The sequence below is a fragment of the Engystomops pustulosus genome, chromosome 4 (genome assembly GCF_040894005.1).
Source record: "Engystomops pustulosus chromosome 4, aEngPut4.maternal, whole genome shotgun sequence".
Taxonomy (NCBI): domain Eukaryota; kingdom Metazoa; phylum Chordata; class Amphibia; order Anura; family Leptodactylidae; genus Engystomops; species Engystomops pustulosus.
The window spans coordinates 73,626,099-73,653,811 of NC_092414.1; the positions used below are offsets into that span (position 1 = coordinate 73,626,099).

Here is a 27,713-nt window from a genome sequence, read left to right on the forward strand (position 1 = left end):
TCAGATTAGATGTAATTTATTTGTTACACCGCCCAAAAAGAAATATTCATAGAACACAATATATTAGAGTAGATTTGTAATTCTCACAGTACAGATATTTTAGGTGCCAACTTGATACTCTGTTGGATCAGTCTGGAGAACATGAAGTATAATTAGTGAAAGAAAAAGCACCAATTTATCTTTTTTTAATGTGAAAGGGGCTTCATACCACAAACTTATTTTTGGTAAGGGAGCTGCTCTTAGTAGCGGTGTCTGCATGAGCTTGATAGCCGATGACCACTTTGGAAGATAGGCCAAGTCTCTCCTTATACACTTTACTGTAGAGAAAAGATAATTCTGTGAAAACATGTCCTTATGACAAGCTCACACTTCAGTGATTTCATCATTTCTCCTCCCCATCAGTTATTGCGAGAAAACCAGTTGTGGGGACAAAAATATTGAAAGAAAAGCACCTGTTTTGATAAACTGGTCTTTGGTTATCAACAGATGCAAAAACAATGAAATAAATGAACCTGGGCTGTACAGGAGAATATTATGCAATTTAAAACAGCTGTATTATTTTCATATATAGCCAGAAGTTTTAACCTCCGTGGAAAACTCGCTGCAGGCATAGGAAGGTGTAAAAATTGACCACAAAACAGAATATTGACCCACCCAAATTATTTTATTTTGGAAAGCCATGGATCTACATCTAAAGATGGTCTTCTACAGGGTTTAGAAAGTGTTAGGGCTCACAGACAAACATGGAATGGGGCTATGTACTAGCCATTTTCCCCTCATTGGCCAACAAACAGCCCCATTACTTTCTCTGGGCTCACACAGGGCTGCGGAATCCATGGCCTTATGCACAAGCCAACTGCCAGGATACAAAAGACAGAACAGGCTTTATTCCTAGCAGTCTGTTGCCCAGGCAGTCCTTCTTGTGGCCATCTGCTGTGTGGTGCTTACAGGCCGATGTATAGATCCTGGCACCGTGACTGTGGTAATCATATTAGTTATTCCTGGCCTCCTTCCTTCTAAAATAAACTTAAAATTATGCTAAAGAGGTAGAATCCTCTGCTACTGTAGCTTCACAATGAACAGATCAGAGCTCCATTCCCCTGCACTTCCTGCTGCTGCTAGATTATAAAGGCATAAGGAGGGAGAGAGCAGGGGGCTAGGTGAGGCATGCTCTGTTCATTGTAACAGCCTGTGAAGCTGCAGAACAGATGCTCTAGTAGTGCTCCCCCAGGAGTACTTCAGGCTCATTAGAAAATGTAAAATATTTATTTCGAAAGGAAGCATGGATAACAACTAAGAATATCATAGTCGCAGTGCCTGGATCCATGAGCGAGTGTCCCTGGTTTGTCATGATGAATTTTGATGGTAGATTTTCTTTAAGGCATGTTAAGAACACACACACACACACTAACAAAGGACTCCAAGCGATGTCCCCCACTCAGGACCTACTAATGGCATAAGACTATCAATTTTACCCAGATTGTTTTGCTACCCTACGCAGTAGTGAAAGGAACAGTGTGCAACCGGCAGGATACATGCCACAACCGCTTGGTCACACCTATACTTCATTGGTGTGACAACTGAGGTAGCAACCATTTTAATCCTTTAACCAATTCTGTAACTAATTCTTATATTACCAATATATAAATAGAATTGGCACTCACTCATGCACACTTGTAAATTATTATAACTATGTGCAAAAACTCCTGTTCAAGAGGATCATCTTGTTCTCAGTGCATAACAAATGCATGAAAAGCAAAAAAAAAAAAATATAGCAGCCTGGGTGTTGTCTTACCCAATATAAGTAACAGCCTCTCTGTTTTCAGCCTCCCTGGTCCAGATCGCAATCTTATCTCCTTTGGCCCGAATGTTAATGACTGCGCCACAAACTTCTTCACTGTATTCATCAAAAGCTTCTCCGATTAGACATAGTAACTGGACAAGGCATATGGAAGAACTGGTTAATCTGGCCAAATAGATTTCTTTACAGGGACTGCAGCCAGAGGCTTTTCATTAATATTTAAAAGTAAATAACAAAAGTTAAAAGTATGTAGATCTTGGAAAGAATCTTTAAGCAAAAAGCATATAACCATCTGTTCAAGTTTTTCCAGATATGACGCTTCTAAATGCTACAATAAAGAAACCATGAAGCTATAAAGCAAGACAAAACTGAGAAATAGGAACGCTAGAAAAATACGAAAATATTTCGAATCTTCCCACTCAGGTCATTGAAAATTGGCCATCACAGACACTTGGTGGTGTAAAGAACCAGAACCATGTATTATCACTTCCAGCTTTCTAACAGCCGCTACTTACAGTCTCCAGCCAAAGGGAGTCCAGGTCACTGTGTCGTTGCTGCTTAGAAAGAGTGATAAGCCACCTACCACCCCTCTTATTCCGACTGTCCTCCCACATGGGTTCAATCCCATCCTGAAAAAGAGATTGAAGAGAAATAAAACAAACAAAAAAAAAAAAAAAAAAAAAAAACACACAACAACACACACATGCTATCATCTCCTTGATCCTGTGATGAATAATGAAGGTTCCTCTTGCAGTGTACCTTATCCCATTATTATAGTCATGATCTCACCTTAAAGATTGAGTAGTCACAGCCAGATGATAACTTGCTTGCAAGCTGGATATGTGTATACAGTCTAAAAGATAGAAGCCATAAGTGTTATTGGGGCAGAATTACCTGACCCCACCCCCCAGAGACTTTTGAATAATAAAAAAAAAAAAAAATATGGATGGAGTGTGGCCTCATGGTCTAAAGAATTTACTACATCAATGTCAGAAAGGCATAAGGAATACAAGGTTATTTACAACTGTATCAGCCACACTTTTAAAGGATATCTACCACCAGGATCACAGATTGTAAACCAAGCACACCGACATATTGGTGGGCCCCAGCCCCCTGGCAGGATCTGCTCAAGAAAAAAAAAAAAGGCTCCAGGCTCCATGTAGCCCGAGGCCATCAGCTCATTTGCAGAATTTTAAAAACATTTGTGCTTGGTTTACAATCCTTCATCCTGGTGGTAGATGTCCTTTAAATGTGGCACATTTAACTCTAGATTTTAAAGGAAGTGAAATAGGCAAAACACTGAATTCATCCAATATGCCTAATGTGAACCCCCTTCCATCCCTCCTTGCTACCCATGGGCGTAACTACCAGGATAGACGGCGTAGAAGTGGTTATGAGGTCCATTCAGGGGTGCACCTGCCATGAGGAGAGTTGAGATTCTTGCCTCCTGCTAGACTAGGGGGGTGGGGGTGTCGGGCTCCTACCCGCTGGCATGTGTTCCGGTTAGCACATCTCGGCGCTCCTCCCCCCGCACATTAAGCCACCCATCACATCCACCATCCCGCAGCCGGCGCATGTACCTGCGCGTGGGCCAACACCCCCCCATTCAACACGAGCGCGCCCGACACCTTTACCTGCGCGTTGACTGGCACTTCCCCCAGCGGCCCACACATCCACCCGCCCGGCAAAGATACCAGTCCCTGCCCCAGCTGGTTAACACCCCCCCCCCCGCTCCGATTGCCACATCCCCAGCAAACCAACACCCCACCCCCCCCGACCATCGGACAACGCCGACGAGAAAAGAAGAAAAGAGTGAAGGTAACACACACATATGTATGCATGCATTATATGATGTGGGAGTGGGGGGGGCACGCTGCATGCATTATTTTATGTCTATGTTTGGTTTATAATCCTTGATCTGGTGAAGGATGTGCTTTAAAGGGGTTGTCCGAGACAAAAAAAAAAAAAAGCTGAGGGGGGCTGCTTAAAAAAAAAAAAAAAAAAATTGATACTTACCTCCCAGCACCCTCCGGGTGTCCCGTTAGCGCCCACCCATCCCTACTCACATTGTATATTCGAGACGGATGAGTGTTGGGTCCGGCTGGAAGCTGATTCCAGTGCAGCTTCCATGGCCATGTTTGTTTACATGGCGTACGGACAGAAGTGATAGCAGCGCGGGCACTCGGAGGGTGCCGAAAGGCAAGTACCTCTATTTTTTAAGAAGCCCCTCTCAGCCACTTTAAGTCTCAGACAACCCCGTTAACCCTTTGAATGCCACATGTGGATGTGCATTTGCGACCTGGCTGCAAGGGGCACAAATAATTAGGGTGTAGATGTATAGATCTGGGAGTGTGTTTAGCTCCATATTTGTCAAATTAAGCAGATTTTAATGTCAGCTCAAAAAAAAAAAAAAAAAAAATGTTGCATTAGACTAGACCTGATTTCACCTACAAGCTATCATTTTAGAGTTAGATTCATTCTAAAGGACTCCTAGCTCTACGAGCATCCATAGAAGACCACATGAACCAGTCCAGATCAGGAAAGACCTTTAATGTAAAGATGTGTTATCAACAATTTGCTTGTGGATTATCAGAATTACAGCCATAACAAGCAGAAGTAATGTAATATAGTATTCTGGAGAGAGGGAAAATCTCATTTCAACACTTTATACTTCGTTACCTCCGAGTCGAGAATCTGTGACAGTCAACAGTCCTGGTGCACAGGACCTCCCGTCCCATATTATAATTATATGGATGAATTTATCCTACAGATTTATACATATAAAATTACACAGCTCTAGGAACATTACAAATCACTGGAAACCTTTTAGCATCTTTGAAAGCCTTAGCAGAGACCTGCATCTGCACACAGACAAATGTAGATATATGTAGATCCTAAATAAATAATGGGAAACGTGGAAGTAATGAACTTACGCCCAAAAGTCTTCTACGGTGCTGAATGTTGTAACAAGCCGCAGGTTACATTGCCATGGTTGGCTTTTCACATTTTTGAAGAACCAGAGGGCCCATCTATAGAGGGGATAAAAAAAATTTTATTAAATACAAAAAAAAAAACTAAGTTCAGACACTTTAGGAAACATATCATACTATGTGAAATATGTAACACTATATCACATTTCGTTTAAATGCAACAATGCTAAACTTATATCTTCTCCATTTGTTTTACTTGTTAGGTTCCCACCCTTTCAAAGAATGAATTCCACAGCGGGGAGTATTGGGCGAGGTACGGGAACTATTACAATAATATTCAGTCAAAGTAACAAAGATATTAAGTTTAGGAAGTGATTCTATCAGTTAACACAAATAAAATAAGTTTTAAAACCCACAACAAAATCTACAGATTGAAACTGAAATGAACCAAATATCTCTAACATTCATATGGGGCAACATTCATCATGGCTTGTATGGATAAAACCAGGCATACAAGCCGCAATTTAATAATAATTCTCGCACAGTGCCAGGAATTGCGACTTCTAAATTCGCCAGGGACAGTGCTGTGCTATGTAGTGGGCCTGCAAGGGGCGCTGCTTATAGCCTGCGCCCATTCAGACCCAATGGTGCACCACATTGTGCACAGTGCTGCCGACTGGAGCCTCCGGATAAATCAAACATGTGCAGGGAGCAGCATCATACCCTGGTGCAAGAAAAATGAAACCAATATTACTTCCAATACCCAACTGTATTAACCCCTTAGCGCTCCGCGCTGTAGCTGTACTGCGCAGCTTCCCACTATTGGCGCTCAGCGCAGTACAGCTACTGCGCGAGCGCATACTATTTTAGAATTGTCACCACGTCGCGAGACGTGGTGACATCGGGCTGAAATTTGGGTGACAGAGGCAGGAGGAGTTCCTGTCTCCGTCACCCGACCAATCAAATTGGTCCCGCCCGCCGATCGCCGTGATTGGCCAGTCAAACCTGACTGGCCAATTACAGCGATTTTAGGCTAAAAAACGTGCTTTTAGCACTTTCCTCTTCCTCCAGCGGCACCATTTTGGTTTGGTATCGCTGGAGAGAGGAAAGAGCGTTACTGTGTGCACCAAAATACACTTTTACACTATAAATAGTGTTCTGATCCTTATCTGATCCCTATTGTTCCCTACAAATTCCCATCCTATCTGTTTTTTCCTGTGTCCTGTGTGTTCCCTGTGTGATCGCCTTGTGTGATCCCACGTGTCTTCCGTTTTTCCCTGTCTGTCCCTTCTGAACCCAAACGCACTTTTCAGTGCGCTGTGTTAGCGTTGTTCTGCACTGGACGCACTTTTCAGTGCGCCGTGTGAATAGCGCTGCACAGAATCTTTAGCAATCTTAGCGGTAGTTAGTTTGTCTTAGGGCAAGCTAGGTGCATTTGTAGCGCCTTTTTGCGCGGTGCACATAGGTTTTTTTTCGGTGCCTGGTAATATTTTTTTCCAGAACGCCGTAGGTGTACCCGTACATAGCTACTTTTTGTGTGTGCCATCTGTGCGGCTGGTCCGTGTGGCTTGGTGTGCATTATCTTTTTTTTTTGTGTGTGCCATCTGTGCGGCTTGTCCGTGTAGTTTAGTGCGCATTATTTTTTTTGTGTGCCATCTGTGCGGCTTGTCCGTGTAGTTTGGTGTGCATTACCTTTTTTTTTGTGTGCCATCTGTGCGGCTTGTCCGTGTAGTTTAGTGCGCATTATTTTTTTTGTGTGCCATCTGTGCGGCTTGTCCGTGTAGTTTGGTGTGCATTATATTTTTTTTTTGTGTGCCTGCTAGACGGTTTATCCGTGTAGTTTGGTGCACATTATCTAATTTTTCTTGTTCTCTATTTTTTTTTGTGTGCAATGTCTCAGAAGACGTACACCGTGTTGGAGGCATATAACATGCTTGCCTCTGACACCGAGTCAGCTAGTGGGGATGATGGTCCCTTTTACCTATCATCATCCTCCTGCTCATCTTCCAGTGACCTGGAAGGACCCCCAAGAAGGCGCCGTAGGGTTCCAGGGACTTCTGCAGGAGAAGTGCCTGGGACTTCTGCAGGAGAAGTGCCTGGGACTTCTGCAGGAGAAGTGCCTGGGACTTCTGCAGGAGAAGTGCCTGGGACTTCTGCAGGAGAAGTGCCTGGGACTTCTGCAGGAGAAGTGCCTGGGACTTCTGCAGGAGAAGTGCCTGGGACTTCTGCAGGAGAAGTGCCTGGGACTTCTGCAGGAGAAGTGCCTGGGACTTCTGCAGGAGAAGTGCCTGGGACTTCTGCAGGAGAAGTGCCTGGGACTTCTGCAGGAGAAGTGCCTGGGACTTCTGCAGGAGAAGTGCCTGGGACTTCTGCAGGAGAAGTGCCTGGGACTTCTGCAGGAGAAGTGCCTGGGACTTCTGCAGGAGAAGCGTCTGGGGCTTCCACTGACCCCACATGGGTAGCCCCAGATAATTATACCCCTCAGGTCCCTGACTTTTTGGGCCATCCTGGCATTAACTTTGACACGACAGGGCTCAGAGCTGTAGACTTTTTTAAGTTTTTTTTTGATGAGGAGCTGCTAAATATTATTATATTTCAGACAAATCTCTACGCTGCACAACATATTGCCCAAAACCCCACGTCCTTTTATGCACAACCCTACAGGTGGACCCCTGTCACTGCAGCAGAGATGTACAAGTATTGGGGCATAATACTCCTTATGGGGATAGTAAAGAAGCCTTCAATCAGGGACTACTGGAGCACAGATATACTGTACCACACCCCCATGTTCCGCATGGCAATGAGCAGGATGCGCTTTGAAGCCATCCATAAGTTTTTGCACTACACTGACAACACACAGTGCCCACCCAGAGGTGACCCCAGTTATGATCGGTTATTTAAGGTCAGGCCCATATTAGATCATTTTAGTGCCAAGTTTGCCCAGGCATATACTCCCGCCAAACATGTGAGCATAGACGAGTCCCTGGTACAATTCAAAGGGAGACTTCAATTCCGCCAGTACCTGCCCAATAAGAGGGCAAGATATGGTGTGAAAATGTATAAGCTGTGCGAAAGTTCATCAGGGTACACATACAAGTTCAGGGTATATGAAGGGAAGGACTCCTCTATAGTGCCCCCAGAATGCCCCCCCTTCCTGGGTGTTACAGGGAAGATAGTGTGGGATTTAGTGCACCCACTGCTGGACCAGGGCTACCACCTCTACCTGGACAATTTCTACACCAGCACCACCCTGTTCAAGTGCCTCACTTCCAGAAATACTGCGGCATGCGGCACTGTACGCAGAAATCAGAGAGGTCTCCCTAAGTCGCTGCTTGGGCAAAAACTTAAAAGGCACGAAAGCAGGGCACTATGCAGCGACTCTGTATTGTGTGTTAAGTACAAGGACAAGAGAGAGGTCCTTGTATTAACCACAATACATGAGCACACCACCACCCCTGTCCCAGTACGAGGTGCCAGTGCAGAAGCCCCCAAGCCAGACTGTATTTTAGATTATAACAAATACATGGGAGGGGTGGACTTGTCTGACCAGGTGCTTCAGCCGTACAATGCCATGCGGAAGTCGAGGGTGTGGTACAAGAAGCTGGCCGTGCACATCATGCAGATGGCATTGTATAATGCTTATGTGCTGCATCGATATGCCGGCCAGAGGGGAACTTTCCTGGAATTTCAAGAGATGGTAATAAAGTACTTTCTTTTTGGAGACCAGGAAGGGGGGAGTGCTAGCACATCTGGAAGTGAGGCCACATCACGTATTGTACCAGGGCAGCACTTTCCAGGAGTAGTTCCCCAAACAGCCAGCAAGGGAAGGTCACAAAAGAGGTGCAGGGTGTGCTCCAAAAATGGCATTCGGAAGGACACCATTCATCACTGTGAGACATGCCCAGAAAAACCAGGGTTATGTATGAAAGATTGCTTCCGAATTTATCATACATCCCTGGATTTTTAGAGTACCCTGTTGTTACCCTGACGCACAGCTTATACATCATGCCGCACCTTCCCTTCTAAGCCCTGCCATGTGCCCAGCCTCTAGATTACTGTCCCGTATGCTTTACCCGGGAAAACATGCATCATGATTTTTAGGGTGTTTGTCTCCCATGGCAGCAGCTGGGCACAAAATGACATAATAGATATTTTTTACTATGCACTATCCATTTTGCACTTTTTCAGGGGTCCACCTGTGGGGTTAAAATGCTAACTATACCCCTAGATTAATTCATGGAGGGGTGTAGTTTCCAAAATAGGGTCAGTTCTTAGGGGTTTCTACTGTACTGGCCCCTATTGGCATCTACAAATCTTTCATGATGCCAAAAAGAAAAAAAAAAGTATAATGTCTGTGCTCCAACAAGTTATTCCCTTTTGAGCCCTGCCGTGTCACCATCCTACAGATTATTGCCTCCTATGGGGTATTGCCCTAACCGGGGTAACCCGCAGAATGATTTTTGATGTGTTTTTCCCCAGTGGCATGAGTTGGGCAAAATACTTTTGTCACTTCAATGGCATATTTGATAAATTGCAATACAACTGTTTCTCTGCACTACTCACTTTGTATTACATTTGAGCCAGCACCTTAGGGGTTAAAATACTCATACAAGCCTACATACATTCTTTGAGGGGTGCCCTTTCCAAAATGGGTTCACTACTTGGGCTTTCTATTGTACTGGTACCTCGGGGGTACCCCCCATTACCAATCTAGTGAAAACGAAGCTTGAAAACCTAAATTGTGCTTCTTTCTTCCTGACCCCTGCCGTGTGCCCAGCCTGTAAATTATTGGCACATGTATGGTATTGCCGTACTCAGGACAACCCCCAGAATGATTTTTGGGGTGTTTGTCTAAAGTGGCATGGGTTGGGCACAGTATATGAGGCACAAAAATGACTTTGAGATAAAAACACAATTTTTACTCTGCACCATTTACTTTGCATTCAATTTTGACCAGCGTGTCGGGGGTTAAAATGCTCACCACAACCACCGATAAATTCTTTGAGGGGTCTAGTTTCCGTAATGGTATCATTTATTGGGGGTTTCTATTGCACTGGCACCTCACGGGCCCTGCCAACATGACATGGCACTCCAAATCCAAACATGTGAAAACGGAGCTGGAAAATCAAAATTTCACTCCTTCCGTTCTCATCCCTTCTGTGCGCCCAGTCTGTAAATTATTGGCACATGTGTGGTATTGCTGTACTCGGGACAACCCGCAGAATGATTTTTGGGGTGTTTGTCTAAAGTGGCATGAGTTGGGCACAGTATATGAGGCACTAAAATGACATTTTTGAGATAAAAACACAATTTTTACTCTGCACCATTTACTTTGCATTCAATTTTGACCAGCATGTCGGGGGTTAAAATGCTCACCACAACCACCGATAAATTCTTTGAGGGGTCTAGTTTCCGAAATGGTGACATTTTGGGGGGTTTTCTATTGTACTTTTACTTCAGGGGCTCTTCAATTACACTGTGGCACCACAAAATATTTGCAGCCAAATTGGCCTTCCAAATTCCCGGTATCGCTAACTCTGTTCTGGACATCGATGTGCGGGGAAACAGCAGCTGACATCCACATGTCTGGTATTGCCGTACTCGGAAGAAGCAGGGCAAGAAATTAGGAATATATATTTACCTCAAATTCCTTCTGAATGTATCCGTTTTAGGGCTAAATTGGAAAGATTGAAATCAAAAATTGAAATTTCAAAATTTCCACTCCATTTTCATATGCTTCCGGAAAAATAATTAAAGGGTTAACAGACTTCTTAAATGCTGATTTGAATAGGTTGAGATGTTAGGTTCATAAAATGGTGTTACTTGTGGGGGTATATAGTACATAAGCCTTTATACGGCACTTCCAAACTGAATTGATCACCAAAAAGTTTGCATTTTTCAAATTTCAAGAAAATCTGAGAAGTTGCTACTAAAACTTCAAACCTTCTCACATCCATAAAAATAATGGAAACGTAAAACAAATTATGGATATAAAAAGAAGACCAATGGCAAAAGGTTTCTATCAAAAAAAATTTGTGGTATCACTTTTTGTCTAAGAAGTATAACATTTGAAACTTTGAAAATAGTCATTTTTTTCAAATTTTTCCTAAATTTTTGAATTTTTACCCCCCAAAAAAGGAACGGATCACCGAAATGACACTACTAACAAACTACAATGTCTCACGAGAAAACAATCTCAAAATCACAGAGATATCTTAAAGCGTTGAAAAGTTATTACCACAGGAAGAGACACTGGTCAAATTTCCAAAAAAAGTTGCGAGCCTTAACCTGCAAACAGGCTGCGTCCTTAAGGGGTTAAAACCCAGTTTCAGAACAAATGTTTCCAGACTCAAAGGACCTTTTACCATCAACTTAAACTCTGCTAAAAGAGTCCCCACTTTTCCCCAAGCAAATAAGTGAGAATATTTTTGCTCCCTACTATCAAATCAGTAGTGCTACACTGTTGGCTACATCCCAGAGAGCCAAATTCACATAATTCTTTGTGCAAAATACAGGTAGATGGTCTGAAGCTGGAGATAATTGCATATTTTCAGCCATCTTTTTGTAGGGTTGTAAAAATAGGTGGATCGGGAATGGTTAGACCTCGATAAACAATTCCAGTTGTGTATTAGGAAAGTCTTATTGTTTTAAGTTTTCCTTCCACTCGAAATAACATGTATAACGAGGACAGGAACATATTTCTACAATAAAACCTCATTTAGTGCCAAAGTCATGGCCATTTGCTAGGGGCGCTAATTTGCCTCCAAGTCGAGCCCAAACAAAGTTTGAGTCCACTCATCTCTAATGGTAAGGCATCAAAATGGTAGGAACCTGTTCGAGAGGAAGGGTGGCCTGCATTACCATATGGAGGACCACCCCCACCAATGGGGCCACTTGGTCAGTCAGCGGGGACTCCATCTTAATAGGCTGCACAAATCATTTTCAAAATTTCATTTTGTTAAGCTTTGTTTTTACATCATTTTAAAACTGAAATTTATGTGTATATTCTTTTGTTACCAGTGTTTTTGTCTGAACTGCACATTTATTAAATTTAAAATCTTAAGCCTCTCCTTAAAGAACCCATTTCTGAAGGGATAACATTGCCAGTGATAATAGGTTTCCTTGAATTAAATTATGTTATTTATTGTCAAATTGCATTAGAAAGTGTAGAAGATAGGCCCCAATTGCCTAATTAAAAATATAGGTAGTGGGGTAGTATTGGTAGATTATACAGGTGCCAAGACACTAAGGTAGATTTAGCATAAGCTACCTTATTATCATCAATGGAACAATGCCTATTAAAAGGATATTAAAAAAAAAAAAAAAAAAAAAAAAGGATTGAAGGTGATTGAGGTAAAACGGGGAAAATTCCAACTATGCAAGAATCAGTGGAGCAGCAAAATGATGCAGAAAGCTAGGTCTGGTAGATGTGGTAAGAAGTCTCCTCTAAATAGATCACATTAGGCTGTAGATTGTATATAGTATTTCATTGCATCTTTCCACCTGTATGTGAACAATTGCTTTTTAGTAACCTGTAAATGGCTCCTGAATGTTGATTGAAGGACATATGAGTGCTTCTAAATAAGTTACAATATCAGCAGTTATTTATTGCTATAGAAGCAGGCTGTTCACAGAGTGCCATGTTAAAGCATATTAATGGAAAGTTGAGTGGAAAGAAAAAGTGGGGTATAAAAACAGGCACAAGCTACTGCGATAACGGCAGCCTTGATAGGATGGTTTAGTAAAGGCCATTCAAAAAATTGGGTGGAGATTGAAGAGCCACCACACACAGACGTGACCAGGACATAAGCTACAAATGTTTCATTCCATATATCAAACCATTCTTGACCAATAGACAATTCCAGAAGCTCCTAGGCCAAGGAGAAACGGAACTGGATTTTGCCCAGTAGTCCAAGAGGTTTTCAAATTATTCATTTGGAAACCGGGGTCTACAGAAAGAAAAGAAGAGAGCAGCCACAATCCAAGCTGCTTGAGGTCTAGTTTGAAGTTTCCACAATCAGTGATGGTTTGGGGAGCCATGTCATCTGCTGGTGTAGATTCAGCCATCTACTAGGACATTTGCTGACAAGCTTAGTGGAGATGGAATTTTCATTTTTTAGCAAGACTTGTCCACACTACCAAAAGTACAAATACCTAGTATAATAACCACAGTATCGCTTGCTTGATTGGCTTGACCATAACCCCATAGAGAATATATGGGTTATTGTCAAGAAGAAGATGACACCAGACCCAACAATACAGACAAGCTGAAGGCCGATATTAAAGCAGCCTCGGTTTCCATAACACTTCTGCAGTGCCTTTAGCCGATTGCATCAATGTGGTGTGGCATGGAGACAGCCATTTGTGCAAAAGAAGCCCAACCAAGTATTGAGTGCATTTATTGTACATTCTTTACATTGACATTTGTGTTCAATTTTTTTCTACAGTTTTATATAATATTCAAATTTTCTGAGATCATGATATTTGAGTTTTCCTTGGCTGTAATTCATAATCAACATTAACATACACTAGAAAAAGTTCACTTTTTGCAAGGACTATATAATATGAGCTTCACTTTTTGAATTACCAAAAATGTTTTTTTTTTTTTTAAAAGGTAAATTTTGCTGATATTCAAATTTATCGAGAAGCACTTGCATATCATGGATATATTTAACCCCTTATCACCGACACTAGTTTTCTGCTCAATGACCAGACTCGATTTTTCAAATCTGACATGTCTCACGATAATTGGTTATAACTTCGGAACGCTTTATCATATCCAGGTGATTTTGAGAATGTTTTCTCGTGACACATTGTACTTCATGTTAGTTATAAAATTTAAGTGATAAGTTTTGCGTTTCGTTCTGAAAAAAACTGAAAATTTGGCAAAAGTTTGTAAAAATTCTTCATTTTCCAAGTTTGAAATGTTCTGGTTTCCAGACAAGATGTAAAACTACCCAAAAAGTTTGATAATTAACATTTACAGAATATCTGCTTTATGTTGGGATGATAATTTATGCTTCCGGTCATTTTTCTAGGATGTTATGAGGTGCAGAACTTTAGGTGCGATTTTTCTTATTTTCATGAAAATTGCCAAAACTCACATTTTGAGGGACAACTCAGCTTCCAAGTGACTTTGAAAGGCCTAAATAATTGTAAAACCCCATAAATTACCCCACTATAGAAACTTCACCCCTCAACTTATGCAAAACAACTTCTATTAAGTCTATTAACCCTTTAAGTGTTTCACATGGGTTAAAAAATATGGACTTGCGATTTAGAAACTATAGAATTTTTTTGGAAAATACATTCATTTAGGCCAAAACTGACATCTTCGGAATAAATTAAATGATGAAACGCACTGCAACGCTTGATGCCCAATTCCTCCCGAGTGTAGCGATACCCCATATGTGGTGGTGACTGCTGTACGGGCGCACGGCCGAGTATAGAATGAATGGAGGCGCCATTCACAGCAGATTTGTATTGTCACATTGTACGACCTATAAATTTTTATTTTTTTTGGTAATACAAACATATGAGGGCTTATTTTTTATGGGATGAGATACAATGTGTAGATAATTTATTTTGGGAGTCTAAAGCTTATTCTTGAGATTTTATTAACTATTTCTAGGGGGACACAAACAAAATCATCAATTTTTATTTTGGATTGTTAGCATTTTTTTCCCCCGCTCACCGTAACGTAAAAATAATATTTTATCTTTATTCTCTGGTTCACTACGATTACGGTGATACCTCATTTATATAGTTTCTTATTTTTGCTTAATTTTCCTGAGCAAAACCAATATTGGAGAAAATCGCATTGTTTTTACTATTGACAACTTTTCAGGGCCATAACTTCTGTACTTTTCTGTTGTCAGATCTGGTTGAGGGCTTATTTTTTGCGAAAAGAGTTGTTCTTTTCAGTCGTATCATATTAGGGAACATAACTTTTTGATCACTTTTTAGAACATTTTTTGTGATGTGTTTGATGAAAAATTGTATATTATGGGAAGTTTTCCAAGTTTTTTTTTTTTTTTTTTACGTAGTTCATCGAGCGGGTTCAATATTGATTTAGATTTATTGTACAGATTAATACGGACGCGGTGATACCAAATATGTACGTGTTTTTGTGTTTTATTTAGTGTATTTGCATTTTATGTGTTACTGGGGAGATTATGGGACTTTTATTTTATTTAATTATATTATAAAAAGATTTAATTTTTTTAAAAACTTTTTTACATTTTCTACTTCTTGGCTTGAATAAGCGATCATCCGATCACTTATTCAAGCCTTTACACTGCAATACACTTGTATTGCAGTGTATAGTGTAAGTAACTGAGCATGCTCAGTTACCTACAGCCGGGTCCTGCCAAGAAGGCAGAGCCCGGCGGGGAGAGAAGCCGACAGCCTCGGGTCACTCGTCAGCCGTAAGCACACCGGGAGTTTTTCCGATCCCGGGTGTTAGTGCCGGGTCTGGGCTGAGATATCACAGCCCGACACCAGCAAGACCCGGTGTCCCGAAATCATCTTCTGACGCGGCGCCGTAGAAAGGCGTACGCATCAGAAGAAGTACCCTTAATGGCCGCCGTAAAAACCCGATAGGGCGGTCATTAAGGGGTTAAAAAAAAAAAAAAGAAAAGAAAAAAGGGCAAGTTATACAGCTTCAGGAAAGCAGAAAAGGCTCTTATATGAACAGGTTACAAGACAAGAGTGTCCTCTTAAAGCCTTGGATACTAAGAAACTTTAGGGTTTTTACTTTTCATTCCAGTGTTCTAAGTAGTAGAATGGGAAGCCTTTACTTCCAGGATAAACACACATTAGTGGAGCACCATCTGTTACCAAGTACATAAAACTTGGTAATGCCGCTTATGTCTATCGCTCTACTGAGGGTCACATCTGGGGGTATTTCTATGTTACTTTTAGAGATTTAGCCTTAATTCACATGGTACTTCTTTGGGACACTTAGGATTTTAACTATGTAGCATATTGTTCATGTTAATCTACATAATAAGAGACTAGAGAAAAATAAACTACTACTCACTTTTTCATGGGATGTATATGTAAACTTTATATACTAGAGTAATCACCACTAGACATTTATCCAATTCTGAATATGAAAAATATATCAATATGTTAATTGAGACCTTTATTCTTTTACAAGTCATTCCTTAAGATGGCTCACAGAACCCTTCTACGAAAAGCACCAGGCCACTGACCAGTTTTGCAAAAAATCATAGCAGAAAATATTAACTGATCACAATGCGGGAATAAACTCATTTATGGCCCTGAACGTAAATGTAGAGACATATAATTATACGTAGAGGTAGGTCAACCTTTGCATTATTGTTCGCGCAAATGGATGAAAAAATAAATTACTACATATTTGGAATCTAGTAAAATGATGAATCGGATGAAACTAGGTTATGACGATTTTCTCTGCGTGCATCAGTAGTCAGTGGGGGAAAAAAAAATAAAAAATCAAAACAAGAGAATAACAATGTGCATATATATTTTCATCAAGCGCTTAAAAAACGTTTGATGCCGTAGAAATTCTAAACCAGGGCCTGGCTTACAATAGAATTGCGCTATAATCTGCTAATACTTAGTCCTGAATGATCGCCGGTGAGTGCACAGACGTGGGTCCCACTGTGCTTCTGGCCATGCCAACTACACGCCCACTTGGCACGGAGGTGGCGTAAAGAGGGAAATAATCACAATAACTGGCGGTTTGCCAGTTAAATCTCTCTAATTATGTAAGTGGTCATTTAAAGTGTAAAAGGACCCATAGAGAGAAACCTTCCATTGTGGCTTGTGGAGGGAGGTCCATACCAGAGAACCCCACTGATTTATCACAGGCTAGCAATCCTTCATGAACCAGAAAAAAAACTTGCTTGACCTAAGAAAGGCTATTGTCAGGTTGTTGTTCATTTTAACCTCTTGTAGATACCACCTTGTGGTGGACCTTTTCCAGCTCTAGCAAAAAGTCTTCTTACCTGCTCTGTAGAAGATGCATTTCTACATGTTCAATAGGAGCCACCTTTTTCTTTTTTTTCTTCTCATCTCTTCTTGGAATACCTTTAAGGGTTAACTACAATAAAAAGATATATACAAAACAATAGAAGTAGATTGTCTTGCAAGGTTGTGATACATATTGTATGTGAAACATTTTACCATTATCACATTAAGGTCTGTTTCACACCATCAGTGATCATGGACTGGGCAGAACCTTGGTCATGGGCTGACCACACTGCTTGGGGATGGGATTTTTTGCATCATTTTGCATTATGATGCAAGGAATCCTATTCCCATCAGCCAGTCATCCCATGATACAGGCTGATCAACATGTGTGAGAAACAGCACTAAGCAAGATGCATTCATTTCTGTCTTGTTAGGATTGAATCATGGGAGAGGTGCTTAAACTTGCTCCGTATGCCACCATACATGCTCTGTCGGATTTTGCACTTATGGAGCTGTTCTCTACCAGAGCATTTTATATGGATAAAGTCGAACATCCTGCATTTTTCTTCTCAATATATAATTAAAGCGTAGCAGGAAAAAGAAACCCAGAATAAATAATTTTAATAATTTAGAGCGCACAGTGAAAGCTGTAAAAACAGAACTTTTTTCACTACATGGCATGGAAAGTTTAATAATCGCCACCCGGAAGTACAATTGATTAAGCAGAAAACAAACTCTTAAAAAGCTTATACATGGAAAAAAATTTTTTAAAAAGTTATCTGTTTTCCAATTAAGATCATTGGAAAAAACTTAAAAAACCATGATGCATTTTCAAAAAATGCAAGGTTTTTCAAGAATGCATGTGTTTTAACAGACTGCTCGAAACCGTTTTTACAAAATGCAAATCCCAACACAATGTTAACTCACAAGTCAACAATGTCTTAACATTGTGCTTTGTAAATACAAGTGTTAACAGCAACGCAACTGAACACATGAATGCACCCTCAGGGCACGGTCACACGTTCCACTAACCTTGGCCGGGAAACGCATATGCAATCTGACAGAGGCCCGCCCCCTGTGTGCTAGCGGAACGTTATGAACACGACGCTAGCGGAACTTGCGACTGCGCCCTCACAGTGCATTTACTCATTGGGGGGGGGGGGGGGGATGGTTATCATTTGGTGTAAAAAAAAAAAAAAAAGTCCTATTGAGGGTTTTTTTGCACAAGGCTAATTCTGTGAGCTTCTCAATATATATGGGCGTAGACATAGAACCACTGGACCATGGAATGGTCCTAAAGAGCCGCCCAATGATAAATAACCTTCGCATTTGTTAACAATTTGTGTGTGTAGCATTTATGTAATGTCAATGTAAATATAACATGTGAACACAGCCCGATAACTGACCACCTTCATCTGATTCAGAAAACAATAGGAAAGCCAATTTACAGAATTTACTAAACAAAAAACCATAATATAAAAGCATAGTAAAACAAACACAAGAGGTTTCCCATCTAGTTATACTCTGGGAGAGCCATCTCCAGGAGTAGATCATCTCAGGTAATACAGAAAAAATTTCATTTTTAAGCCGCGGTCACACATTCCGCTAGGCGTACATTCATAACACAACTCTAGCGCATGGGCTGTTCTCGAGGACTTTGAGGATTAAGGCGCTTTTTGAAAACGCATCCATTTTTGACCAGTTTTAGCAATTATCTAAATTAAAAACAGGTCAAAACGGATGAGTTTACAAAAAACGCATGCATTTTTTAATGGACTCCTTAAAAACAGCCCAAAAACAGGTTCAAAACGGCACGTGTGCCGACGGCCTAAATCACTGGCATAATGTTTGCTGGTAGTTTAGAATATGTGATGAGAAAAGCTACAGGATTTCGGTTTGGGGTTGTTGGAATTTCTTGCATTTTTACAATGCAGCTGCTAAGGCCGGCGCCACACGTGGCGCTTTTGTCTGCACTTGCAAGCGCAAACGCAGACAAAGTCGCGCCCACCGGGGCGGGCCTCGGCCCGATCGCATCGGCGTTTCTATGGAAACGCCTGCGATCGGGAACGAGCCGCCGGTGTTTCGTGTTAATTTAACGCGAAACACCGGCGTCTCGTTCCCGATCGCAGGCGTTTCCATAGAAACGCCGATGCGATCGGGCCGAGGCCCGCCCCGGTGGGCGCGACTTTGTCTGCGTTTGCAAACGCAGACAAAAGCGCCACGTGTGGCGCCGGCCTAAGTCTGAAGTTATTCAATATGTTTATTTTCCCCCATTGTCTTTTCATTATAACTTTATGGCATAAGTCTAGGAACATGTCATTACATGCAATATAATAAAGGCACCGCACAACATAAATCAGCCAGTCACTGACACTTACTCCTTCAGCTGTAGCCATGTTTGGTTAGCAGTGGATATCCTAGGCAGATTACCATCCCACCTTTTATATGGAGCATAATTGCTTCTTAAAGCTGCAGTGCACTGCCTATAAAACTAGGCGCAGAGTGGTGCCACGAAGCCTCAGGGCGCTTTCACACATTGCGTTTTGTCCTGCGTTTTCATTGCGTTTGAAACGCATTACAACAGTTGAGAAGAGGTGATTTGCCTAATTACATTACTGTTTACGTTTGTTAATGCAACGTTAACACATATGTTAACAAAACACATGTGCTAACTCATTGTTAACACAGGCGTTAACATCACATTTACAATGCGTTTTGTAAACGGAAACGTATACAGTAATGTAATTAGGCAAATCACCTCTCCTCAGCTGTTGTAATGCGTTTTAAAACGCAATTAAAACGCAACCAAAGCGCAACGTGTGAACGCGCCCTCAGGTTGTGTCATGGTTTTTGTTGCAGTTTTGATGCATTCCAAAGGCTTCAGCCTTGATTACATGCTGAGGTTACATTGTGTTTTAGCAGATTCAGTGTAATGCGTCAAAAAAGCATTAAAAAAAGGTGACACAACGCATCATGTGAAGGTGCCCTCAGGCCGCGTTCCCATGTTGCGTTTTGGTTGCGTTTTTATTGTGTTTGGAAATGCATTAAAGCAGCTGAGGAGAGATGATTTGCCTGATCACATTACTGTTTAATTTTTGTCAACACATTGTTAACATGTATGTAAACATCACTTTTCATAAACATAAATGTAAACAGTAATGTAATTGGGCAACTCACTTCTCCTCAGCTGTTGCAATGTGTTACATAATGCAATGACAACGCAAACAAAACGCGACATGTGAACGCAGCCTCAGGCTGGTGCCACACGTAAAGCTTTGTCTGCGTTTGAAAATGCAGACAAAGCCACACCCAATGGGTTGGGCCACGGCCCGATGGCATCAGCGTTTCTATGCTAACGCCTGCGATCAGGAACGAGCCAGCGGTGTTTTGCATTAAATTAACGCAAAACACCGGCGGCCCATTCCCGATCGCAGGCGTTTCCATGGAAACACAAATGCGATTGGGCCCTGGCCCGCCTCAGTAGGCGAGGCTTTGTCCGCGTTTGACCGATTGCCCCGGTAGGTGCGGCTTTGTCTGCATTTGACCGATTGCATGTGCGTTTCGAGGGAATAAACAATACACGACCCTGGGGCCTGGTTTCACTAGAAACACATATGCGATCGGGCCTAGGCTAGTGGAACATGTGACCTGGCCTAAAGGCGCAGTCACACGTTCCGCTAGCAGTCCGTTCATAACGCAACGCTAGCGCACAGGGGGCGGGCCTCTGCCCGATCTCATATGCGTTTCAAGAGAAGCGCATGCAATTGGGCTATGGATCACATGCGTTTCACAGGAAACGCATATGCGATCGGGCCAGGGCCCGCCCTCTGTGCACTAGCGTCACATTATGAACGCAACACTAGCGGAATGTGTGAACGCAAACGCAGACAAAGCGTCACGTGTGGCACCAGCCTTTGGCAGTTTACCATGCGTTTGGCTGCTTACAACCTGTTTATCTATCAATATAATTGGGAAAAACGGACTAAAAACGGACCAAAAACAGACCAAAAACACCATGTGTGGCATCACCCTTAGGCCGGCGCCACACAGGGCGCTTTGTCTGCGTTTGCGTTTGCAAAGGGAACGAGCCGCCGGTGTTTTGCGTTAATTTAACGCGAAACACCGGCGGCTCGTTCCCGATCGCAGGCGTTTCCATAGAAACGTCGATGCGATCGGGCCGAGGTTCGCCCCGGTGGGCGCGACTTTGTCTGCGTTTGCAAGCGCAGACAAAGCGCCCTGTGTGGCGCCGGCCTGAGGGTGAAGACACACATGGCGTTTTTGGGCCGTTTTTTACTAAGTGCGTTTTCAGATCGTTAAAAACGCATGCGTTAAAAACCGCATGCGTTTTTTGAAAACGCATGCGTTTTTGACAGGTTTGACCAATTTTCTTAATTCAAACTGGTCAAAAATGCATGCATTTTTAACGATGTGAAAACGCACTAACTAAAAACGGCCCAAAAACGGCCTAAAAACATCACGTGTGTCTTCACCCTTAGGCCGCGGTCACACGTTCTGCTAAGCGTCCGTCATAACGCGACATTAGAGCACAGGGGGAGGTCCTCGGCCCGAATGCACATGCATTTCCAGGGAAATGCATGCGATTGTTAAGCCGATCGCATGCGTTTCTCTGGAAATGCATGTGCGTTCGGGCCGAGGACCTCCCCCTGTGCGCTAGCGTCGCGTTATAAATGGACGCTTAGCGGTACGTGTGACCGCGGCCTTAGGCTGGCGCCACACGTAGCGCTTTGTCTGCGCTTGCAAATGCAAACGCAGACAAAGTCGCGCCCACCGCGTTTGCAACCGCAGACAAAGCGCTACGTGTGGCGCCAGCAGGTGCTGTCACATGGTGTGTTCTTGGACAGTTTTAAACGCATGCGTTTTTGTATGTATACCATGCGTTTGGCTGGTTTGAATCTGTTTTTTTCATTTCTGGAAGTGTAAGCAGCTGGGAAACGGATTAAAAGCAGCCAAACACATGGTAAACATACAAAACACATGCGTTTTTAGTGCGTCCAAGAACTCACCGTGTGACAGCACCCTTATGTTTCTTAATTTACTTTTAGCTAAGGTCGCATTCACATGGTGCATTTTGATTGTGTTTCGAGACAAAATCCAAAGGTTGCAACCATGATCACATACTTAGGTAACATTGCATTTCCATCATGTTTTCAACATGCAATGGAAATGCAATGTTACATCAACATGTAATCATGGGAGAAGCCTTTGGATTGCATCTCAAAATGCTATCAAAACGCACAGTGTGAATGCGGGCTCAGCATCAGTTTTGCTGTTTCCATTTAAAAAACAGATGAATAAAGGATCTGGGTTTTTTTCCCATTGATTTTATCAACTTGCAATGGTGTCTGTTAGTATCAGTTTTTACATCTCCCATTAGACCTTCTTCTATTTGAGCGGATAGTTTGAATAAAAAACTGATCCGTTATAAAAATTTGATTAGCACTTTTTAATATTGTGTTGTAAAACTATACATACAAATATATTTGTGTAAACCATCACAAGTTTCAACCTGACATTTGGTTAAACTTACTCTCCCTGTTGACACAGTCTGGGCTTATTTCATAGTGTAGTTTATACATTTTTCATTTTGACAATACTGTTTTGGTTGCATATCAGTGTAAATAATGAAATACTGTAGTTTTTCATGTGCTGACATCTAGTGGTGAAACAAGCAGACTGCAGCCTTTAGTAATTTACAAGGATCGCCATTGGGTTAAAGAAGACCTCTCAGGTCGATATAGGATCCTTAGTACCTGTTGTTTAGGATCCCAACAATACCTTTTTTGTAGTTTTATATGGAAAAAAAATGAAAAAAATAAACTTTAATACTTACCTGCATATGATTCCAGCTCTGATGCTTCCTCTCTTGAAATGTGGGATGTGAATCCGGGACAGTATCCCAGCTTCATTGTGCATACGCCGTATGTATGGCCATTGCAAAGGGAACGAGGGATGAGGTGAGTATACAAGTTTGTTTTTTTTTGTCCCGAATGCCTTAAAATCAGATAGCGTGATTTGGGACACTAAACCATAAGGAACTGTGGATGTTTCGTTTCTTTAAATCGTCCAGCAGGTTCCCTTTAAGTCTGTATTCACACGTTCCGGGTAACTTCATGGTATCATAGTATATAAGTCTGGATAAAGACGCTAGTCCATCAAGTCCAACATTTAAGAATTAAATACATGTTTTATCCCCATAACCCATGATATTTTTGCTCTCCAAAAATGGCCTCTCTTGAACATGTACATGTACACATGTACATAACAACCTCCTGCGGCAGAGAGTTCCACAGTCTCACTGCTCTTACAGTAAAGTACCTTTGTCTATGTTGATGGTAGAATCGCCTCTCCTCTAAGCGTAGAGGATGCCCCCTTGTCCTGGTCACTGGCCGAGGTATAAAAAGATCTTTGGAGAGATCCTTGTACTGTCCGTTCAGGTATTTGTACATTGTAATGAGGTCTCCCCTCAGTCGTCTTTTTTCTAAACTAAATAATCCCAAATTTTGTAACCTGTGATTTGTGATTTTTATCTATAGTTTGTGTCTACAGACATGCAAGACACTGGGTTCTGGTTACCGCTCACATGAGTTTTCATAGAAACGCATATATGATTGGGCCGAGGTCCGGCCCTGTACACTAGCGCTGATTTTGTAAACAAAGCACTAGCAGTACGTGAGACCTCAATCTAGGGATGATGCCACACATGGCGTTTTGAACCCGTTTTTGGTCCGTTTTTAAGCAGTCCATCCAAAAACGCATGAATTAAAAAATACATCCGTTTTTGACCAGTTTTAATTAACATAATTGGTAAAACCTTTCAAAAACTGATGTGGTTTCAAAAATGCATGCGTTTATTGAAAACGTATCCGTTTTTGACAGGTTTTAACAATTATCTTAATTAAAAATGGTAAAAAAACTGATGCGTTTTCAAAAAACAGATGCGTTTGTAAAAAACAGATGCGTTTTTTAAGGGGCTGCTTAAAAAACGGACCATAAATGGGTTCAAAACGCCCTGTGTGGCCTAAACACTTGCCTTTGGGAACAATAAGCATCTGCACTCGGGAGGAGTTATTCCCACCAAATCAAGTGATTTGCATTTCAAATTGGAATTCAAGTGCAATGTGTGAAGCGGCCTAAGGAACCCTTGCAAAGGCCATGGTCATACGTTCCGCTAGTGTCGCGTTCATAATGTGACACTAGCGCACAGGGGATGGGCCTCGGGCAGATCGCATATGCTTTTCCAGGGAAACGCATGTGATCGGAATCCAGACCGCGGTGTGGTTTCCCTGGAAACACATATGTGATCGGGCTGAGGCCTGCCCCCTGTCCGCTAGCGGCGCGTTATGAACGCAACTCTAGCGGAAAGTGTGACCGCGGCCTAAGGATAAAATGGGTCCATCTTCACTTGGTAACTTTCATGTGTAACCTAAGGCTTTGTTCACACATGGCATTTGCATTGCATTTCAAATCGCAACACACAGACTCCTACTGGTTTGCCTTTTGAAGTAAGGTTGCATCAACATTGTGTTTAGTAAATGTGATATAAACACAATCTTTCTTTAACCTTTTCATGACCCGTGACATAATGGCACGTCATGGGTCAGCTGCTAGTGCTTTTTAGAGAGCTGGAGAAGGCTCATGGGCTGAGCCCTCTCCATAGCCGGCAAGTCTTCACAGCAAAGACTTACTGGTGACACCCGCAATTAACTCGTGTTAACCCGCACATCGCCGTCAGCAAAACTGACCCATGGCCCATGGGTCTCTTGTTGGAGATTGCCATTGCCTGCGACGTCATTGGGGAGCGGCGATCCATTGCCATGACAGCCTCGGGTCTTCCGAAGACTCGATGCTGTCTCGTTTCAATCCATTCATTACAATGTGCTGTTTGCACATTTAATACTTGTTTTCTTCCAGAAAATGATTGCAATCACAAATTGTTTGGTATCTTCATTTATTTAGCTTACAATGAAAAACACAAAAGAGAATGAAGAAAAAGTCAAATCATTGATCATTTTACACAAAACTCAAAAAATGGGTCAGACAAAAGTATTGGCACCCTCAGCCTAATACTTGGTAGCACAACCTTTAGACAAAATAACTGTGAACAACCGCTTCCGGTAATCATCAATGAGTTTCTTACATTGCTCTGCTGGAATATTAGACCATTCTTCTTTGGCAAACTGCTCCAGGTCCCTGAGATGTGAAGGCGCCTTCTCCAAACTGAGATCTCTCAAAAAGTGTTCTATGTGATTCAGGTCTGGACTCATTGCTGGCCACTTTAGAAGTCTCCAGTGCTTTCTCTCAAACCATTTTCTAGTGCTTTTTGAAGTGTGTTTTAGGTCCTTGTCCTGCTGGATGACCCATGACCTCTGAGGGAGACACAGCTTTCTCACACTGGGCACTACATTATGCTGCAAAATGTGTTGATAGTCTTCAGACTTCGTAATGCCATGAACACAGTCAAGGAGTCCAGTGCCACAGGCAGCAAACCAACCCTAAAACATTGAGGAACCTCCGCCATGTTTGACTATAGGGGCCGCATACTTTTCTTTGAAGGGCTCTTTTTTTCCTGTAAACTCTATGCTGATGCTGTTTCACAAAAAGCTCTACTTTTGTCTCATCTGACCAAAGAACATTATCCGAAAACATTTTAGGATTTCTCAGGTAAGTTTTGGCAAAATCCAGCCTGGCTTTTTTATGTTTCTGTGTAAGAAGTGGGGTCTTCCTGGGTATCCTACCATACAGTCCCTTTTCATTCAGATGCCGATGGATAGTACGGGATGACAATGTTGTACCCTTGGACTGCAGGGCAGCTTGAGCTTGTTTGGATGTTAGTTGAGGTTCTTTATCCACCATCTGCACAATCTCGCATTGAAATCTCTAGTCAATTTTTCTTTTCCGTCCACATCTAGGAAGGTTATCCACAGTGCCATGGGCTTTACACTTCTTGATGATACTACGCACGGTAGACACTGGAGCATTCAGGTCTTTGGAGATGGACTTGTAACCTGTGCTTTTGGAGATGGACTTGTGCTTCCTCACAATTTTGATTCTCAAGTCCTCAGACAGTTCTTGGTTTTCTCCATGCACAATGTGGTACACACAAGGACAAAGGACAGAGGTTGGGTCAACTTTAATCCATTTCAAGTGGATACAAGAGTGATTTAGTTATTGCCACCCCCGGTTAGGTGCCACAGGTAAGTTATAGGTGCTGTTAATTACACAAATTAAAGATTTGTTTAACATGATTTTTCAAACAGTGCCAATACTTTTGCCCATCCCCTTTTTACGTTTGGTGTGAACTTATATCTAATTTGTCTTTTTGACAATTCTTTTTGTGGTTTTCCATTGAAGACAAATTAAAATAATAATACCAAAGAATTTCTGATTGCAATTCATGAATCTGATTCATTTATTGGAAAAAAACTGAGTATTTTCTGACAGAATTGCAGGGGTGCCAATACTTTTGGCCACCACTGTAAATGACAGAATTGCTGTAAAATGGATAATAATTCTGGCTGTGGCAGCTAAAAAGGCCTTTTTGGATCATGGCTTTTAGTAGGATCAGAACTATGATATTATGCATTCTGCCATTCTAAACTTCAATGCCAGTATGACAGACAGATCAGACCAACTTAAGGGTCCATTTCCAAGGGTTGCACATGTTTGTGTGGTGCAGGTAGCCTAAATGCAAGTTTTTAATTATATAACATTTTTTAAGTTCTGTTTTTTTTACTGTTAACCAGTAAGAGATTTCATCATACCTGGATTTAGATAGACTGGCTGAAAAAGATGGTGACTGATTGGTTGCTATAGGTAACACTTTTTAATACTTTCTAATGGGATTTTTCTCTAGAAGGTCATAATGAACCACATGTCTAATGGACTTTAATGAATGGAAATGTAACATTAATACATTAAATGAATGCAGTATACTTCAACAGATGCTCAGTGCGTTTTTCTGAACAGAGCCATTCCAGAGCACAATTATGATGAATGTTCTGGCTTTTAATGTCCCCTCTGCTTATATATATCATTACTACTGTATTAACATGCACTTCACTCTGTAGACACACACAGCTGTCTATTTACTATATAGCATACACGGTTTATTTATGACTGCACACCCAGCAGAGAATTTTATATATACTTCATCCATCTGTTCATGATGCTCTCTACTTCAAGCTGTTAAATTATACAAATGTAAAATTAGAATTGAATTGACTAATATTAGGAACTATCATGTAAATAACAGCTAAAATATGCATTCTTTTCATCCTGTAAATATGTTGCAAAAATAAAACCAAATAGCAAATAAATAGCGCAGTACAAAATGATCAAACCACTGAAATAAATAATAAAGAGAACTGACCATGCAAAGGCTAAATAGGGTAGGTTCACACCAGGTTTGGAGTGCATACTGTACTCAATAGATTGGTTGTGTAAAGTATGTCACGGGTCGCAGGTGTGCCCGTGTGCCTCCCTGTCCCCCCTCACGGCAGCGGCAGGTCTTCTTACCCTGCCACGCTCCAGCGACGGTCTTCTTGCTCCAACGCGCACGTCTCCACCTTCTAGGGCATGCGCGCACAGGTCATCTGAGATTTAAAGGGTTAGCGCACCACTAATTGGTGCTGGTCACCTGACAATATATAAATAGCCAATCTCTTCCCTCATCTTTGTGCCTGATCTTTGTGCCTCATGCCTTAGAGAAAGCCTTTGCCTTGTGATTGTCTGTGGAATTCCCGTTGGTACCCGGTTCTGTTCCCGACTTTGCTTCTGTGCTGCCTGACCTCACCTTCTGCTACATTTCATTAAATGCGGTTTCTAAACGGAAGTAGACGGCAATCGAGTCATAGACTATGAGTCTATAGATAAAAGAGGAAAAAAACCCTTTGCAAATACAATAGTCATTTCTTTGGTTTAAGCTATGATGTGCTCTGGTTTAAATGGTTAAGATCCAAAAAGCCTCTTGATTTTGTAGGGCTTTAAACCAGTCTCCACCTCTT

At 41.8% G+C, this 27,713-nt stretch overlaps 1 protein-coding gene across 1 annotated transcript; it reads right to left on the minus strand.

Moving 5' to 3' along the window:
• On the minus strand, positions 1 to 19,143 carry EIF4E1B (eukaryotic translation initiation factor 4E family member 1B). Its single transcript, XM_072150659.1, has 7 exons — positions 19,068 to 19,143; positions 16,725 to 16,819; positions 4,735 to 4,830; positions 2,591 to 2,654; positions 2,317 to 2,430; positions 1,796 to 1,935; positions 1 to 317 (listed from the first exon to the last, which is right to left on the minus strand). Exons 1-7 carry the CDS (start codon positions 19,083 to 19,085, stop codon positions 203 to 205), a joined length of 642 nt encoding a protein of 213 aa, XP_072006760.1. The 5' UTR covers positions 19,086 to 19,143; the 3' UTR covers positions 1 to 202.
• Positions 19,144 to 27,713: the final 8,570 nt, after the last annotated feature.

Coding starts and splice junctions, on each gene's coding strand:
- EIF4E1B (XM_072150659.1), bottom strand. Junction 2,431..2,590: donor GTGACTACTCAATCTTTAAG/GTGAGATCATGA, acceptor TCTCTTTTTCAG/GATGGGATTGAACCCATGTG. Junction 318..1,795: donor GAGGCTGTTACTTATATTGG/GTAAGACAACAC, acceptor TTTTCTCTACAG/TAAAGTGTATAAGGAGAGAC.